This window comes from Monopterus albus, unplaced genomic scaffold (genome assembly GCF_001952655.1).
Source record: "Monopterus albus unplaced genomic scaffold, M_albus_1.0 scaffold174.1, whole genome shotgun sequence".
Taxonomy (NCBI): Eukaryota; Metazoa; Chordata; class Actinopteri; order Synbranchiformes; family Synbranchidae; genus Monopterus; species Monopterus albus.
Window position 1 is genome coordinate 926,845 of NW_018128054.1, and position 17,970 is coordinate 944,814.

Genomic DNA, 17,970 nt, shown 5'->3' on the forward strand with positions numbered 1-17,970 from the left:
GTGACGACAGTGTCTACACCTTCAGTGTTTTCTGGGGACCATCTGAACAAAGGCCTGCCCCTTTTCACCAGAATTTCTCTACCGCCATCGTTACTTTACGTGTAATCACGATTACTAAATCCGATTACGATACTTTTATTATATTTCAGGACGTCAAAAACAGTAGAGACAGCGCCCGAAATGGATGGGGATCACCATGAAGTCAGCGGCGAGACCAAATCGGCCATGCATACTTGGCGTTATCGCCACCATTTCACGTACAAGGCAGATCAAGGAAAAAATATCATCGTCCAGTGTAATCTGTGTCTGCCGAGGGTTAATCTGCTATCCACGTCGAAAACGTCAACATCAAATCTAAAGAAACATTTAGACGTAAGTCACAGAAAGTCATACCCCTGTAGTGATACCCCGGTACCCGTCAGGGTAATGTTTGGAAGAGTCTGTGAATGAATAGCGACCCTCGTGATTGATAACGTTACATTCTAGCTGCATGCTGATTACTAAGTCGCAGCGCTGGAGGCTCCTTTTGTTCAGATAAACTGAAAAAAACAACCATTTAAGTTAACATAAGTATTATTTGGAGTTCCTTTTTGATTGCAGTTGAAGTTTGTAAACTGATGGAAACTCAGACAATAAAAAATGGCTCATCACCAACACAAAACCTCTATGGCGTTTTGTCTTTCAGAGAACACACTTGGGCTGTGAAGCCAGTCCTGATGCCAAGAGGGGGAGAAAGAAAGAAGAGCGCAATGGAGAGGAAAGCAGGCACTGCCAACTCAAAAAGCTTAAAGCAGAGATTATCTCCAAATGCATGACTCAAGCAAAGATTGACGATCTAATCTTCAACTTCATTGTGGAGGATTGCCAATCATTTTATGTGCTAGAGCAGCCTGGGTTTAGGAAGCTCATTTCTGGCTTAACTGAAGGGCTGAAGTCCATGGACAGGGTGACCTTGTTTACAAAGGTGGACCAGGGTTTCTCCAGGATGCGGGAGGAGGTGATGGCAAAGCTCAGCAACATCCAGTACGTGTGCACCACAGCTGACATCTGGACGGCCAACAACAGGAGCTTCTTTGGGATGACCTGTCACTGGATCGACGCCGATTCTTTGGAGAGGAAATCTGCTGCTCTGGGGTTTGCACGGCTGCCGGGCAGGATCACATATGACACCATTGCTGGGCGAATACATGACATCCATGTGGCATACAATATTGAAAGTAAAGTTCAGACCACGGTTACTGACAACGGCAGCCCCTTTATCAGTGTGTTCAAGGAGTTTGCCGTGGACAACCAGGAAAGCGACGATGACATCGGGTTCTATGAGAATGTGAGCAGTGTCCTGGAGGGGGAGCCTGAGCAGGACATGCTCCTGTTTCTACCCACTGTACAGCGCTGTGCATCGCACACTCTGGAGCAGATTGTCACAGAAGACTTCTGGCAGGCTGTGTCACAGGGGCCCATGTGCCAGCTGCATTACAGTACAATGGCCAAGGTTTTTGCCATATGGAGCAAATGCCACCATCTCCAGGTTGGAATGGATGCAGCAGAGGAGATAGGAAAGATGGCGCTTGTTGTTCCTGCTGTTATACGCTGGAATGTGGAGTACTGTGCTGTGCAGAAGATTGTGTCTCTCAGCGAGCGGGAGCTGACAGAGCTGTGCGCCCGCCTGGAGGTCCCTCGCCTGCAGCCAGAGGAGATGGCCTTCTTGAAAGAATATGTGACTGTATTCCACCCACTTGCGTTTGCACTTGAACTTTTCCAAGCGGAGCAGAAATGTTACTTGGGTCTGGTCATCCCAACTGTGCTCAGTCTGAAGAACAAGTTAAATGAGCAGAAAGATGCAGCAAATTACTTTGGTGATGTCATCAGCGCCATTGTAATGGCTATTGACGTGCGGTTCCAGGAGCTGTTTGCCAGCACAGAGGCGAAGATTGCAACAGCAACTACTCCTCAGTTTCGCTTGTGGTGGATGGCTGCCTCTGAGAGGGAGGAGATGTGCTCCCTGCTGGCGACAGAGGCATCCCAGATGGATCCCTGTAATGTAGCCAAGGCCAACACCAGCCGGAATCTGTCCACCATTGAATCTGAAGATGATTTCTTCAGCTACGGGCCTGTGAAGCCAGCCACTCAGATCCAGCAGCGGGGAGTGATGGAAGAGATCCGCAATCCCCAGAGTGAAGCAGCTTTTCCTCAAATACAACACCACCCTGCCCTCCACGGCCCCCGTCCAGCGTCTCTTCAGTCAGAAGGGCAACCTGGTTACCTCACAGAGAAACTTTCTGACCGATGACTACTTTGAACGCATTCAGCTTTTGAGATACAACAGCAACGTGTGCTCTTTGGTCACTGAGTGAATACACTGTCAGTGACTGTCTCTCAGCCTTTTAATTGATGCCGAATCAAATCACATTGTGCTACAATTAGGAAAACCCTGAGTAGTATTTCATTTCAGACAATTTAGCCCAGATGTAATGTTCCTCCCTTACCTGTCTTGATAGGCATAGCATATATCTCCCACCTAATGAAAATATCTAATTGACAATCATGTACAATGACATTCAAGGACTGAATTTACTGGCAGAAGCATCTTTCTATCTGTGCTATTGTGATTTGAAGTAGCCACAGGGTTAAAACTGAAGTAATTTTGTCTTTCACTTAGTTTTTTTTTCTACAGTTCAGTGAGAATGCATCTTCTGTATGTTTTATATCATATATAAAGAGACAAACAAAGAGTTTTTTGTTTGTGTCTCTTTTTTCCCCATGAAAACCAAATGGAGACCAGAAGGAATTAGATTACTGTCACTGTGGGACTGGCATAGGATGACTGTTATAAAGAAGCTTGTGTGTGTGTGTGTGTGTGTAAAGAAATCAGAGCACATAAACTCCAAAATTCCAGTGCTGCACATTCCGAAGTGTATTCCTTCTACGTGCCCAGATGTCAGTTAGAAGCTTTTGTCTTGTCAGGCAGCTGCCTGGAGACCAACAGGCGGCTGTCAGAGCACAGAAACACACTCAAACACAGGCTGTCTGGACCCGAGCTGTCGAAAACATGACGCCCATGAAGATGCAGAACCAGCCCAGAGAGAGTATGACAAACACTGGGAGTTTTTTTTTTTTTTTTTTTTTTTTTAACATTATTGCATGTGCACACATCCTAGTTACCTGATGTTCTGTGACTTTGTCTGCAGCAGCCACATAAGATCAGACTTCACATCAAACTCCCCAGCAGCGGACTGACGTGAAACTGAGCTGCTGGGATTCTGTTCAACAACACCTCGGCTGACAAGGAGAAAACACAGTTTGAACAACTGGTTGCAGAGAAAGACCACACTAGACGTGTAAAGGAAGCATCACTGTAGTAAACAGAACTGACATGTTGACAACACTTTAATTTAAAGGTCTCTAATTTCTAAATAATGCAGAGGTTTTCTGGAAAGAACGATGTAATCTGATACTAATTACAGAGAAAATAGACAAGGTTATAAAAGTCTCATTTGAGTTAAATTAGCTGCATTGATTTTATAAGAGGTTGTTGATTTGCAGAAGGAAAACACTTCCATTTTAAACCCAGATTTTATAATTCACTTGATTTTTTTCTTCATATATGTTGAATTTTATGGTAGACTATAGTCAAATTTCACATTTTTGCTCATTCGGCTGAATTGCTGTGCATTGGCTAAAAGAAATTAAATGACAATAGCCCTGTTTTTCACTATTATTAGTACAAAGAACCAAATTACCTACTTCTTTCCAGGTTAACTTCCTGGAAAATTATTAGGACTGTTAGGGTGATTTTTATTTTATGCACTTAAGAATGGTTTTATTTTATAGCACACATAAGTTTACATACTTATATGTCACTGTTATGTTTATATAGTTATGAATATCACTCTGTGTGTTCACTGAACCACTGGTCAAATATTTGCTGTGAGTCACTGAAACACTAATGCAACATCATAAGTCTGGTCCACTAAAGATTTATGGCTGTAGCTAAGGGAGCTCATAGTTACTTATCGTTCCTCTGGACCGGTGGACCCAAAGGAGTCTTGGTATGGTAAGGCTCCAAGTTTATTAAAATAGATTAGACGTAGATGAGAACGCTTCAAAGGGAGAACAGTTATGCGCACACACACGCAGGCAGAACAGTTTTAATTAAGTGAAACGGAAGGCAATGCGTAATATGGAGCACTTCGTTGAAAACAAAAGTAGTACAGGTATTCTTCCTCCTTTCTAGAGCGCCGTCCACGATGATTGGAGCAGAGAGGACGATTGGAGGACGGACGGACTGAAGGACCAATAACGGGAGAGTTAAGTCTAAACCACGGCTTCTCCCCAAAAGTTTTGGACCAATTAGACAGTAGCACCTTTTCATACAAATATTGTATACCACTAAGTTGAGGTCAGTCTTTTCTGTTTATCCTAAACAGTGAAGATCCATGTTAATGCTAATTTTGATACGTTAATGCATAATAAATTTCACACTGTCAAATATATATCCTCTTATTAGTCTTCTCTTTTCAATATAGAACGAACACGCCTCACAGGACATTACAAATTTGTAAAATAAAGTGCTGATACATCAGCTAATACTTTCTTTTCACCAGCCATAACAAATGAGTAGATGATTATGTGTCCATGAAATGCACCGAGGACATTTAACAGGTGAAAATTTAACTTGAAAAACATACTGCAATCAGCCATAACATTATGACCACTGACAGGTAAAATGAATACCACCGATTATCTCATTACACACGTACCAGTCAGTGTGTAGTACAGTATATTAGGCAGCATGTAAACATTCAGTCCTAGAAGTTGATGTGTTGGAGTCAGGAAAGCGTAAGGATCTGAGTGACTTGAACAAGAGTCAGACTGTGATGGCTGATGATGGGGGGGGGGGGTCTTGACCAGGGACACTTCGACATGTGGACTGCAGGCACCGAGATTCAAAACTTCAACCTTCCGGTCGGGAGACGACTGCTCTACCCACTGTCGTCCCCAAAAGTATCAACGCCCGAACAGGGACTTGAACCCTGGACCCTCAGATTAAAAGTCTGATGCTCTACCGACTGAGCTATCCGGGCTCTGACCGGCTTACAGCTTCTCGCACACTGCAGGTCTTGGTGGGTCTCCTGATCGGCAGTGATTACTACCTACAAACAGTGAATGAGCGCAGCCCAAGTCTCACCAATGATGTCGACCTACTACAGATTAAACTTTACATAATTTCATTCATCCTTTTCAAAAGATTCCATTTAATTTGAACCTTTGTTAGAACAGGTGAAAATAAGAAATACTGTACATTGGTCTCTATGAAGAGAAACATTCAGCGGCTATAGTGGTATTATACCCAGAGTCGGGTTGCTGTTGAATTTGTCTCAAATATTATCTCCAACAGTTTTCAGTCTGGATGGTTGACACATTTGTGCTCTGACAGTAGCAAATGGATTTGCATAATATGTACAGTGAGCTACAGAGTGCCAACCAACTGCAGCACTGACTCCTATGTACACAGTATTAGGCAGGTGGTCATAACGTTATGGCTGATCAGTGTATGGCAATACAAATATTGGCACTACTGACAGACATATTGGTCAGGCTCTAACAGAAAAAGTTTGGTTTAAAACTGCAAACTTAAATGCACAACAGCTCCATCTCTTATGTCCTTACTGTGTGAATAAGTTTGCTGACTGCCGTCATCCTCTGCTCAGGAGACATGCAACCCATGTGGAGTTTTAGTGTTAACTTTGTCATGGAAGAACTGCTTGTCTAGTGTTTCCCTGGGATGTACAGCATCAGCAGGCGAATTAATGAATGACTAAGTTTGGAAATCATCTTCAGCTTATAAATGACATTCCTGCCACCTGTTGGACACAGAGGTGCACTTCAGTAAATGCCTTCTGTCCGGTCACTTCAGCAAAATAGTTTTTCAAGTGATCAGATTGTCCAAAACATTAGACTCTAAGCTGCAGTTCAAATTTTGATCCAAAGTGTTTTAATGACTTCAGAAAAAACAATCGATACAAAGTATTTCTTTTGAAGTCACCCAGTAATACCAGTCAACATACAGGATCATGTTAGGCACAAAGTGGGTGGGGTGGAAGGTGTACAGTGTGTTAGACTAAACACTTCTATCAGTACCTTAGATTTAACCCATCACCACGCCTCTACAGTCCTCTCATGCTTCCTCCCTTGCAAAAAGAATTTCACAATACAAGTGCAGCATAGTGAAGACAATACTCTTATGTTACTTTGTCAACCATATTGCTTCTATTGAGTCTTTGTCAGTTCAGTAAATTAATTCCGTAAGGAAGAAAGCATTAGTAGGCCTTCTAGACATGACTTGGATACTTTAATATTCTAATGCCCATCTCTCACTTTGGGTAAGACACCCTTTTGGTGTCTGGTCCTGGGATAGCCCCATTCAGTGCAGAAGTTGCTTGACAGGGCCAAAGTGGCCCAGGTTCTCGCAGGACTTGAGCCAACGCTGGACATTAGCAGGAGCAGATGAGGCGGAGCCACTTTGCAGCACACAGCAGTAGCAGGCGATGTCAGCCAGGGAAAACTCTGGGCCAGCCAGCCAGGCACTGTGTCCCAAGGCAGAATTGAGGGCCCGCAGGACAGCGGCTTGCTTCTTGGCACCGCACTCCGCCAGCTGGAGGAAAGCTTTGTCAACCCAGCTGTCCACCAAGGTGGCGAGGGCAGGGTCACTGGGGTAGGGAGCCAGCAGCTTGAAAAGGAATCGTGCCACGTTGGCCTCACCCTCAATGGGACACATGTTCCGGATGCTGAACTTCATTTGCAGTTTTGGCACTGTGGATAGGGCAGATGAGAAAAATGTCTCATTAGCACACAAGCATTCCCAACATTCAGATCGTGTGAATATGCCGTTTATTCACATGAATGGACATGCAAAACTTGAAATGATTAGAAATAGCATTTCTAAAACACAATGAACTGTCCATAATTTTCATCTCAGCTTTACTGGACAAGTATGTTTTGCAATCATTGAATCTGACTCTCAATGCACTCATACACTGTACCAATAGCAATTTTCAGGAAGATACACATTGACTTGCAGCTAAACTATTATTTATTTAAATACAAGTATAGGAAAGAAATAGATACATATAGTACATGTAGCAATGATGAATAAAAAAACTTGTCTAGATCCAAATCACCTATTTTATTAAAGTGTAAACAAGGCAACAAGTGGTGTGGACGAGTGCAACAGGGGCTGAAACAAATACTCAATGGGCAATGTAATAAGTTATAGAGTAGTGGGGGAGGAATTGGTTTCCTGCACTTGGTGCTATCCTTCAGGCCACTCCACAGTGATGCAGTCTTGTTGGAGGAAAACCAACTTTTCAGCTTTTCAGTGTGGCTTCTTCAGGATCCTGTCTCCATTGCTAGGCCTCCCCCTTGGCCTCACAGAGCTGCCTCAATGTGGCTGCAAACCACTCATGCCCTCACAAAAACCAATGTACAATGTCACAGTGTCAGTGAGTTCTTCCCAGTCTGTAGATGCAACCTCATGTTTCTGTCTGTAAGGTGCTCAAAGATGAACCAGACAGTGATCAGAGTGCCAGAGCCACACAGGGAACAGAGCAGCAGGAGCCCTTTAATATGGTGTGGCAGCAGTCTGTGTTTTTCTCCTTGGTGCAACACTTAATATGTCTGTATCTTTATTATTCCTGGCCGAGGTTTGCTGTGTTACAGTACCCTCAAATAATTAGAAGGTAATCTAGATGTTTATGTTCCATGCTGGTTATCTGCCAGATGTTCTGACACCTCACTAACACCTGGGGCAGCTGAGTATGAAAGGTCAGTGTTTGTCCTGCTGAGAAGTAGCAGTTCATCCATTTTGTCGGCTGGAGAGCGAAAATTATTTGGAGGTTTTTTTTGTAGTTGCTATGGGTGAAAGGTGTTATTACTAGTTTCAGAATCTTGGGAAAGTCAAGCAAAGCACATACCACTCTCTCACAAGAAAGTATTTAGTAATTAAACAGGATTAGTTGCTGTGTATCAAGACTGTGTGGCATCAACTTAATAAACTGATTCAGGTATACTGCATTTGCCTTTCTGTATTAATTTATAATAACAATAATGCAAGAATGATATACAGACCCATCCAATAGGCCACACTACCCTCCCTGCCTTACCATCTTTCCATATAAGGGTGAAACCAAGCTGGAACATGTGGCGGGCATAACTGTCTGGATGGCGCGGACCAAGGCAGGACAGGAGCTGCGGTGGCACATTGGCAACTGAGGAGTGGACATGGACGGTGGACAGCACCCGATAGCGCTGACACAACAGGCTGTGAAGCACCAGCAGGGTCAGAGGTGGCTGTGCTGGGTTAGCGTTTATGACAATGTCCCGGAGAGCACCGAGGTCCTTGTGATGTAAATGAGACAGAGGTAAATAGGAGCAGTATCCTAAATAAATAATCTATTAACATTTGTTCACTGCTTTCTATAACTAGGCCAAACAGCTTGCACAGACCGGCTGCAATCAAGTCACACCCTCATATATGCTTCAAGACAAATTCTTTTATGAGCAGGTTGTGCCAGTTAGCACAGTATTTACAGTGTAAATTGTAATGATAAGTAGTTATGATGGGTATGAGCAGAACACATGCAGTGGCTGCTATTGGCAAACAGAACAGAGAGTCAAATTACATGTGCATGGTTTCATGTAGGAAACATTCCAGCATCACTAAAACACATCAGTATTATTTCCAGTTTCTCACCTTGCCCAGTAGTGTGTCCAGGTCTGTGGTGCCTTTGAAGGTTGTGGAGCTGGAGCTTTTGAAAGAGAGGCTGCTGCTGACTGTCAGGTCCAGATCCGCATCAGGGGTGGTCACTGTCTTAGCCAGGCCCTCCACCGCTGCTTTCAGCTCATACAGTTTTCTCATGATCTCATCCTGCCTGGCTTCCAGAGCTTTGACTGCTGGATCCACGTCGCCATTCTGGGAAGGCAAAGAAAACCACTCTGTTTGCCTAAAACCAGGGACTTGACAATGTGGGCATTCAAAGAGACAACACAGCCATGCAGCAGACACCTCATGAAGAGATTTTTCAGGCTAGACCTGGGATAGTCAGGGTTTCAGTTGTGTACAGTAGGTTTTATACAAGTGATACTGTTTCCCCTACAATGTCTGTCCCAAATGGGAGTCAACATTACAGACTATCCTGCAGAGTTGGAGGCGGTGTCCAGATACAGATAAAACTCGGAATACCACACTGTTAAAAATCTCCAATATATGTAAGCGTTTTACACTGAAAATGTTATGCAAGTAAATGTATGTATGTACTTAAGGATAGACTCATGACAGTCAATGTAGATATTAAAAACCCATTTTAATGTTCACCTGACTAAACGCAAATCTATCCTCTGACATATCAAAAGTGAATGTACCCAGCTGAAAAATGGCCCCTTTTGAGTGTTAAACTATTATTACAACGCTGCACGCACACATATTAACAAACACAAAATGTTCATCGAGTTGCAAAATCTTTATGTGAAGTGCCTAACAACTTTAGCTATCAAATGTAGCATCAAAAAGGCTACAAACTTACTACATTTTAGTACAGTGACTGCATAGTTGAAGCAAACGTTTCCTAAGGTGTGTCATGACCTTCATTTTAGTGACTATTTATATCACAGATGTAAGAAAGAGTGAATTCACGCTCCTCTAACAACACCATTACTTTCTATAACAAGGTATAAATGTTGGACAGTTGAAACGTGCAGTAAGTTCATTGTTGCATCAGCCTGAAGTGAAATCACTCAGTGTAGCCTGCTAAGCTAAGTTAGCCAGCTAGCTTAGTTAAAGACAGTTCAGGCTAATAAACAGTGCGAGATAGAAGAGAAAGCAGAGAAACCAAACGGAGTGCTCGTAAAATACAATGCGGGAGCAAAATATTAACTAGTTATATGAAAAATTAGACTTGTCGGAATAAAATTAGCTAACTGTTACCTGAAGCGCGTGCTCGGAGGTGCAGCTGTCCCCATGCTGCGCGTGGATATTTGGTAACTTGTACATGCAGGTTGGCAAATCAATCTTTATATCACCCCCACAAACGCGCTTTACCTGGTACATGGGCATGGTGGCGGACACTGTCAGCGACAAACTGTTAAAAACAAAACCCCGAGGGCAGATCTCTTCTAGGGGTGTGTGCTGTTGATACACATCAAAATCGGTGACAAGGTCCGTCAGACAGAAAAGAGGCCACGGTGACGTCACATCCGGTGAAAGTAAAAGCGAATTCAGGTAGCGATTTTCTTCTTCTTCTTCTGTTGTTTAATGGCGGTTAATTCAGGTAGCCTAATCTGGAGAAGGTGAGTTAAATTCAGTCGTTTGATTGTGAAGTATTAGTGTTTTTGATAAATTATTGTTTTGGTGTTCAGGCAGTTGTGCTAAAATGAGTTGCTGACTACAACCAAAAAAAGTAAATCAAAAATATTTAACTTGCCCCTTTTTTAGACTGTTTGACTGACTTGAGCACGGGTTGTCTTACTTGTCAGAGTGGTACCATCGGACTTGTACAGTCTTAACAATGTTAGGTAATTTCTTAGTTAGATAGATAGTGATTAGAGATCTGTTGTATCAGAAAATGTTAGTGTAGCCAGGATGTCTTGCTCAGGCTGTTAAATGCTCAGTTCATTGTCATGAGTTCTGCAGGCTGCATCTAGGCCAAGGTCAACTAGATTGAAGAGTCTGCAGGCAGGATGAATATTGTTATTAACATGATATGTTCAGCCGTAATCTTAATCATAATATCTTCCGAGGCTTACTGTTCGGACATGTCCCTGAATGTCCTGTATGTTTTTAGATACACACCACTAATCAACAGCCACACACTTTAATTTTCTCCATGTTTTGACTACTGCTCTGGTCAGCTGCCAAGCTGGCATATCAGGTGACGTCACGGTTTGACGTTGCCTGTGTAGGATGGGGCTAGCCCAACCAAGTGATTAAATTGTATAGGCTATTAGGTTCGGGGCTTTTCATCTTCCGGGCTGCCTGTGCGCAGTACTGGAGGTGGAAGATGCCTGGACGTGTGATGTTAATTTTGCCTGTGATCCTTTGAATAAACCAGCACGGTTATATTTTTTATGTATCCAAGTGGTCTGCGTCGTCTCTCAGAGTTACTGGTTGAAAGAACTGGGTAATATCTTTCAACAACTAAAACAGTCCTTGCAATGAACAGCTCCAGCTGTCTCTCGAAGTTCATATTCAACGGCTTTGGCTTTGTTTGGCTGTGAAAATGTCCAGTCAACACTGAAAAGCTGCTCACATGCAGCATGGTAAAATAAAAATTTTAAACCATTCTTTACTTTTATAGATACATTTTCATTGTAGTTTCAATAGTCAACTGTGCAAAACATGGTAAAGTACTAGTTTAATTATGTCCAGTTCAACACCAACCCAACACTGCTTGAAAATGATCTCCCACATATGTTTCCAAAGTGCACCGTGGCATTTACATGCTTTCTGTCTGCTACGTTGGCAGCTCTGCTGAGGTAATGGTTGGCTCCGATGGACAGATTAAGACCTGAGTTAGAAACTGAGACTACAGGGGTAGTTGAAACCTGACAGTTCAAAGTAGTTCTTTAAATGATGTAGGAACAAGGAAGTCTGTCAGGCTGCAGGTTACTCAGGTACAGTTTTAGTTGGTCTGTGACATAGTGTGTGAACTGATAGACTGCAATGAATATTTTGCTAAGACTTGCTTACAGTGCCTCAGACACAGCCTACAAATCATACACACACACAGTACCTATTGAATCTCCGCATAATTAAGATGCATAGGTGCGTAACGTTCAACGTGAAAGAACTGATCATATGTGGAGCCTTCTTATGGGCTGAGTTAAGGATGTTGTTACTGAAGGTTTGTTGGTTTAACATTTATTTCTGTGGCTGTAAGGAGAATAAAGGTACAGCCTTATTTCTTGTATAAGGTGTAAAAGTATGCTCCTAAAAGGTGAAGCAACATGAAACTACATAGTATCGCAAAAAACTGTGCCAAGGGAATTTATTTATCTGGCAGTAATAGCGGAAGTAATAATCTTTAATGATAAAAAGAGTTATCACCATAAAGTTTGTGTTTCATTTTGACATTTGTGGATATTATAAGGTGTTTACTGACCAAACACCACCCAGACACACACAATCTTTACTTGTCTTCTGCACCAACGCAGTTTGCCTCCATTATTCAACTTGTCAAAGCATGTTTGTCCTGGGTGACGTTTGCCGTCTTATCTGATTGCCTTCTCACTTGGAAAAGTCTGCAAAGTACCCGTCTGCCTCTCTGTAACAACCATTAATCAGTCTGAGTGTGACTCAGTCCATGTAATAGCTGCTCAAGAGTTTAAGCAGGGTGTTGCTTTTGGTTCAGATAACAAACTTAAATTATTCTAGTTAACAGACTCGGTGTCGGGCCAGGGTGGAAATTGAGAAATTACCATCCAGGAATACCCTGTGTGTATCAAGAATAGCCACTGATATGTGTATGGCCTATAATTCATTAATGAAGGGAAGCTGCACACAGACATCACACGGACTAATGCTTGTTGGAGAACAGAGGCAAGGCTGTCATCCCCTGCATTATGGATGGAGTTCCTGCACAGAGTTTACAAAGACTGTTCAGTCATCCAAATGCAGCAGTTGAATCTTTTACAATGTTACTCCCTGTCAGGCTATCGGGTAGCAACATCTCTGATATCTCTAGACTCCAAAAGACTGGGAATGAGTCAAAATATGGTCGGTGTTTGTCACAGTAGACCCTGGATTCACAGCAGACATCAGTTTGGTGTCAGTTGAAGATGAGGTGCATAGCTGTTGTCTTGAAATTCAATATTTTGTTACATTTTGGAACATTAGAACATAAGAGCATTAAAACGAACATACGCTCACCTCCCACCCAGCCCTGTGCATGGATACATGCTTAAGAAAAATGACAACAAAAAGGAGGATAATCAAAAAACGTGCACATTAAAGTTTCACACAGGCCTAATCAGTAAGGGGAGCCTGACACTCCTTTCTTGATATGTGTTTTGGGTGACAGTGAAGCAAGGGCATCAATTATTGAAGCATCAAGCAGACAAGCATGCGATGCATGTGTCCATACCAACAGGCTAATCCAGGTGTATTGCTTGATACAGTATTAGCAGCCACACAAAATGTTTAAATATCAAAATTAGGTTTGTATGCTTGCTTTGCTTCCTCTAATACAGGGGTTTTCAACAATTTGTGACCCAGGGACCACCATTCTGACTAAGGAGGAACCCGAGGGCCACTGTTTGGAGGTGGCTACACCGTATTGGCAGTATTTGAATTCTGAAGGTCACCCTGGTTTTTCTAAATTGTATACATTTGCATGAATTTGATCATTCACAAACAATAAGTAATACATGGAAATTTGTTTTTTAAAAAGATTTCTACTACATCACTAACACCAGGAACTATCTGCAGTGCCTCTGTGGACCACCAGGGGGCTGCTGACCACTGGTTGAAAAACCCTGGTGTAAGTCTTAATATGCAATGTGATGCTGCAAGCACTGAAGGAAGCTGCAGGCAGCAACAAATAACTTATAAAGGATATATGAAAATGTTATATAACGCTTGCAAAATGACTGCTGACTAGAAATAACTTCAGTAGTGGAAAGCAAACCTTTCCATATGCAATATTTCAATATGCAACCCCCCGTAGAGCTGGCAATGGAGCAGTTGGGTTTAAACACAGCTATAATTTAGTACTGTACATTCATAAAAAAGGGGGACTTGTAAGAGACAGATTTTTAAAGATGAAAAACTGAATCCTACATTTCCCATGATGCATCTTTTCTCTCTAGGGTAAATGTGCCTTCTTTCAAATGCCCCACCTTGTGTGAGATTTATGTGCCATTTGCAGACAATCAGAAACTGTAGTCTGTAGTTTGTTTGATGACTTCTAGTAACATTATTTAATTAATTGGTTTATTATTATATTACATGACATTTGTCATTGCATGACATCTGACTGGTTTGTCATGTAATTTACTAAAACATCGATGATTGTTTAGCCTAATTTTCTCTACTAAATTCCATGGTATCTGTTACTACATCACAAGTCTGCCAGGTCTGTCATATAATTTAGTAAAACATATTGCTTAATTGATTTATTTGTTAATTTGCTTTACTAAATAACATGTCTGTGTGTGGGGCCACACAGCGACATGGTGGTTAGTGCTGTGGCCTCACAGCAAGAAGGTTCTGGGTTTGAGCCCCGGCTGACCCAGGGCCTTTCTGTGTGGAGTTTGCATGTTCTCCTTGTGCCTGCGTGGGTTCTTTTCAGGTACCCCGGCTTCCTCTCACGCTCCAAAGACACATGCATCTTAGGCTGACTGGCGACTCTAAATTGCCTGTGAGCGTGTGTGGTTGTCTGTCTCTAAGTGTCAGCCCTGTGATAGACTGGTGACCTGTCCAGGATGGACCCTGCCTCTCACCGAATGGCAGCTGGGATTGGCTCATTGTCATTGTCAGCCAAATAGGATTGTTGTCAAAGCTGTGAATGAAAAAGCACAACAGTTTCTCTCTGTCTCTCCTTCTGCCCTTCAGTCCTGGTAACCTGTTTGGCACAGAATCTTGTACTGCAGTCCCATAGCAACACATCAACAGTCAGTGTCATACTGTTGGCTCACATTTCTTTTCTGTTTATCACTCACCAAACACCTACTGGCTTCCCCACCCCTGTCCCTCTTGCAGCTGTGTAGCCTGGGCCCCCCCCCCACACACTCCCCTGTACTGTATGAAATGGCTGCTAATTGTTACATATTAAAATACTAATCATTGGTTTTAGCACAGAGGTATCATTTTGGAGTGACAGTGATATTTGTAATTAGACAAAACACACACAGGCCCTTACAGGCTACATGGCCTGTGGAAGAAGGAACACTCTTAAAACCTCAATCAAGCAGAAATAGGTATAACTATACATCCTACCTTTTGGGACCAAGACCTCATGCTAATACTAGGGTATGCCCCATAGTTCCGAGTAGCAGGTGTGTACTGTAATAATCAGGTTCTCCCTATGATATACAGATAATTGAAATGGCACTAAGTTGGGAGCTCTGAAAATATCTGCTTGTCTGTATTTTGGCAAATAGTGAGGTGGTTGTTAATTTTAATCCCATGAATCCTGTAAGTGCAGAGAATGAAACGACAGTGTGCTATTAAAGTTTCTTGGAGGAGGAATGCAGAGTTGTGATATGATCAAACGTCTTTCTGAGAATGTGGGAGAGGCTAATATAATGATGATTCTTCAGCATATCCTGAGCAAGCACTCCTGAGCTATCAATGAGACCTGGCAACAGGATGCGGTTCAGGCTAGCATTCTGCAGAGTATGCATTTCCTACTACGCAAACACACAGACACACCACCACCAAGGTCCAGCTGGGTGTAATTACAAAGCTGAGGGCAGGTGTCACTCAAACCAGCCGCCGGGGCACTCACGTGGTCATCAAGGTCACACACACGCAGACACACACCTGTTTGTTTTCATTCCTCATGGTTACTTTACCTTGACTTACCCTAACCTTAGCCTTCACCATAACCTCACCTCACCTTAACCTGACACTTCATTCTAACATGTCATGATTTAGAGGGACTAGTGAGTCTCCACAGTATGATTGCGTGAACAGATTTCTGACCACACAACATGAGTAACACAATACACAACTCTACTGTGTGTGTTTGTGTGTGTGTGACATGTCAGGCTTCTCATATACCTGACACTCTCTAACATTCATTCTCAGTTACTGTGGTGTTACATAAGGGTAAGTGAAACTTTAAGGACTGTAGAGGAAATGGTGTGACTGCATGTCCACATGTGTGTTTCATGCATACAGTGGGCACATCTGGATCTGTGTGTACATGCATTATATGGATTCCCATTTCCTAAGGGTATTTTTTGTGCTTATTGCATATTTCAATGGGTTTTTTTCTGTAAAAGTGAGAGTAGAAAACATACAACATAGAGTACACTTAGAAATAATGCAGACAACCACATGACTTGGATTTTATTATTTTATTTTCTCAGTAATGCGATAAATTATGTTGATGTGGGGAAATAAAACTTTATGATTTAAAACAAAACACACAAACAATCTGAATGTGGATTCTGTGGCCAGGAATAAGTCTTGCAGAATAAAAAAAAAAAAATCAAAATATTTAATCTAACAGATGGAAAATAGTTGACTGACACTAAAAGAGCCCTTGAAGCAGTGGAATATAGTTGGAGGGGGTCATGTCAGGTTGGACAGGATGAGTCCAGCTGTTTAGGATGAGATCATGGCCTGGAACTCTGTGGAAGAAAGAAGTAGCGTTAATCAGATGGGACACCTGATTATTTACCTCATCTGTCGGGTGTAACTTTAACATATGTGGTAACAATATGAAAGAGAGAGAATTCACATTGTGTCTTCCTTTAGTACTGTAATATATAGTTGTCCCTCTTATTGCCGTTACCAGTCCCGAACAACCACTATAGATTACGTACATAACTGAAAATGTAGAATTGTCTGAGCACAGTGCACATGTACTGAGTCTATGAAATAAGTGTGGATCCTTTTACCTTCCGCTCCAATTCGGCCATCGCTGTCATCATCAGCAGCGCACATGAAGGCTTTAGTCTCTTTGTCTGTCAGAACGCGAGCGCCAGGATTAAACCTCTGGAGAATAAACCTGCGCCACAGAAAAAATGTTAGAGTAACAACCACAAAGGCAGTAGTCAGGCTCCGAAGCTAAGGTTCTGTCTGTACTAATGCAAAGCCTTTACACAATCCCCCCAAAATGTACACAAATGAGTTCTTGATGGAATATAAGTAAAGAGGATGATTTTTCAGTTTAATTGCAGCTCTATCAAGTCATATGTGACTGTAGCGAGTTTTGTTGCAGGACAACGCCATGTTTACAGTATTCATCAGACCTGAGTTACATTAGTTCATCATCCATGCATTTAAACGATATGAATTAGTATTAAGAATGATATTTTAGCCTCAAAAAGTTAGGTTAACTAAATATAGATGCTGCACTCTAATCTCCTCTTTCATTAGAGGGAAATGCATAATCAGCCACTGACCCTTTGGGTCCTGGGTACAAGAAAAAGTCTGTAATTTATGAATCGGTCATTCACTCACTTGAGTTCTTCTTCCTCAATAAAGCCACTGGCATCATCGTCCAGGATCCCAAAAACCTTCTTCACATCCTGAGGGCTTTTCTTGTTGAGGCCACATGTTTTGAAAAATCTCTTGGGGCAGAATGAGTCTGGTGCTGGAGTAGAAATAGAAATCAGAGTGAGAGACAGTTGGTCTACTGCAGTCAGCAATGACAGCTCTGCCTTCTGTTGATTATAGTCTCAGTATTTAGTGTCAGTTTTCCATCTGAGCTAGAATAAAGCAAAGTCACAGTAGTATCAACATATCCTCATTTTAAATTGTGTAGACAAACATCTGACAAAGTTTATTATGTTCTTGCCCAGAGCGCACGGTGCTTGATAAAAGCATACATCCAGAATGCTGTGGAATGTTCTAGATATTTCTGTCCAATTTTCCAATCCTCTAGCAGGCTTTTAGAGAAACCCCCTAGTATCTGGTGGCTGTAGGAGAAATACTGTGCAGCACTGATGAAAAACACAAATGAAAAAAATCAATAATGATAATGTGGTAGAGGATACCTTGGCATTCCTTGAGAGCACTATCGATGGCATCAGCGGAAAGGATAGATGAGAGCGACATTTTAATCCTGTTGGAGGAACAGTTATAGTGAATTATTAACACATTTTAGTTAGGTACAGAAGAAAACTTGCCAACTTGACAGTGATGAGAGCAAAAGGTGTCCAGGTGACAACAATGGCACTGAGAAGTCAGTGCAGTAACAGAGCATGAAAGGGTGAAGCTCACCTGCCATGTAAGTAGAGAGCCTC

At 42.2% G+C, this 17,970-nt stretch overlaps 3 protein-coding genes and 1 non-coding gene across 5 annotated transcripts; 1 reads left to right on the top strand and 3 right to left on the bottom strand.

The window, feature by feature from the left end:
- Positions 1–2,290, top strand: LOC109969493 (uncharacterized). Its single transcript, XM_020616412.1, has 2 exons — positions 1–372; positions 686–2,290. The coding sequence occupies exons 1-2, from the start codon at positions 181–183 to the stop codon at positions 2,288–2,290; spliced, it is 1,797 nt and encodes a 598-aa protein (XP_020472068.1). The 5' UTR covers positions 1–180.
- Positions 2,291–5,011: 2,721 nt separating this feature from the next.
- Positions 5,012–5,084, bottom strand: trnak-uuu (transfer RNA lysine (anticodon UUU)). The gene has a single exon. It is a non-coding gene; the product is annotated as a tRNA-Lys (tRNA).
- An 888-nt stretch (positions 5,085–5,972) lies between these two features.
- Positions 5,973–10,282, bottom strand: aimp2 (aminoacyl tRNA synthetase complex interacting multifunctional protein 2). Of its 2 annotated transcripts, none has more exons than XM_020616386.1 (4): positions 10,097–10,282; positions 8,753–8,971; positions 8,163–8,397; positions 5,973–6,813 (listed from the first exon to the last, which is right to left on the bottom strand). In XM_020616386.1, the coding sequence occupies exons 1-4, from the start codon at positions 10,109–10,111 to the stop codon at positions 6,425–6,427; spliced, it is 858 nt and encodes a 285-aa protein (XP_020472042.1). In that variant the 5' UTR covers positions 10,112–10,282; the 3' UTR covers positions 5,973–6,424. The 2 variants fall into 2 exon arrangements, with proteins under 2 accessions (XP_020472042.1, XP_020472041.1); XM_020616385.1 differs by having other exon boundaries at positions 9,983–10,281.
- A 5,835-nt stretch (positions 10,283–16,117) lies between these two features.
- Positions 16,118–17,970, bottom strand: pvalb8 (parvalbumin 8). The gene is made up of 5 exons (XM_020616390.1): positions 17,948–17,970; positions 17,722–17,789; positions 17,186–17,318; positions 16,621–16,730; positions 16,118–16,350 (listed from the first exon to the last, which is right to left on the bottom strand). Exons 2-5 carry the CDS (start codon positions 17,780–17,782, stop codon positions 16,325–16,327), a joined length of 330 nt encoding a protein of 109 aa, XP_020472046.1. The 5' UTR covers positions 17,783–17,789; positions 17,948–17,970; the 3' UTR covers positions 16,118–16,324.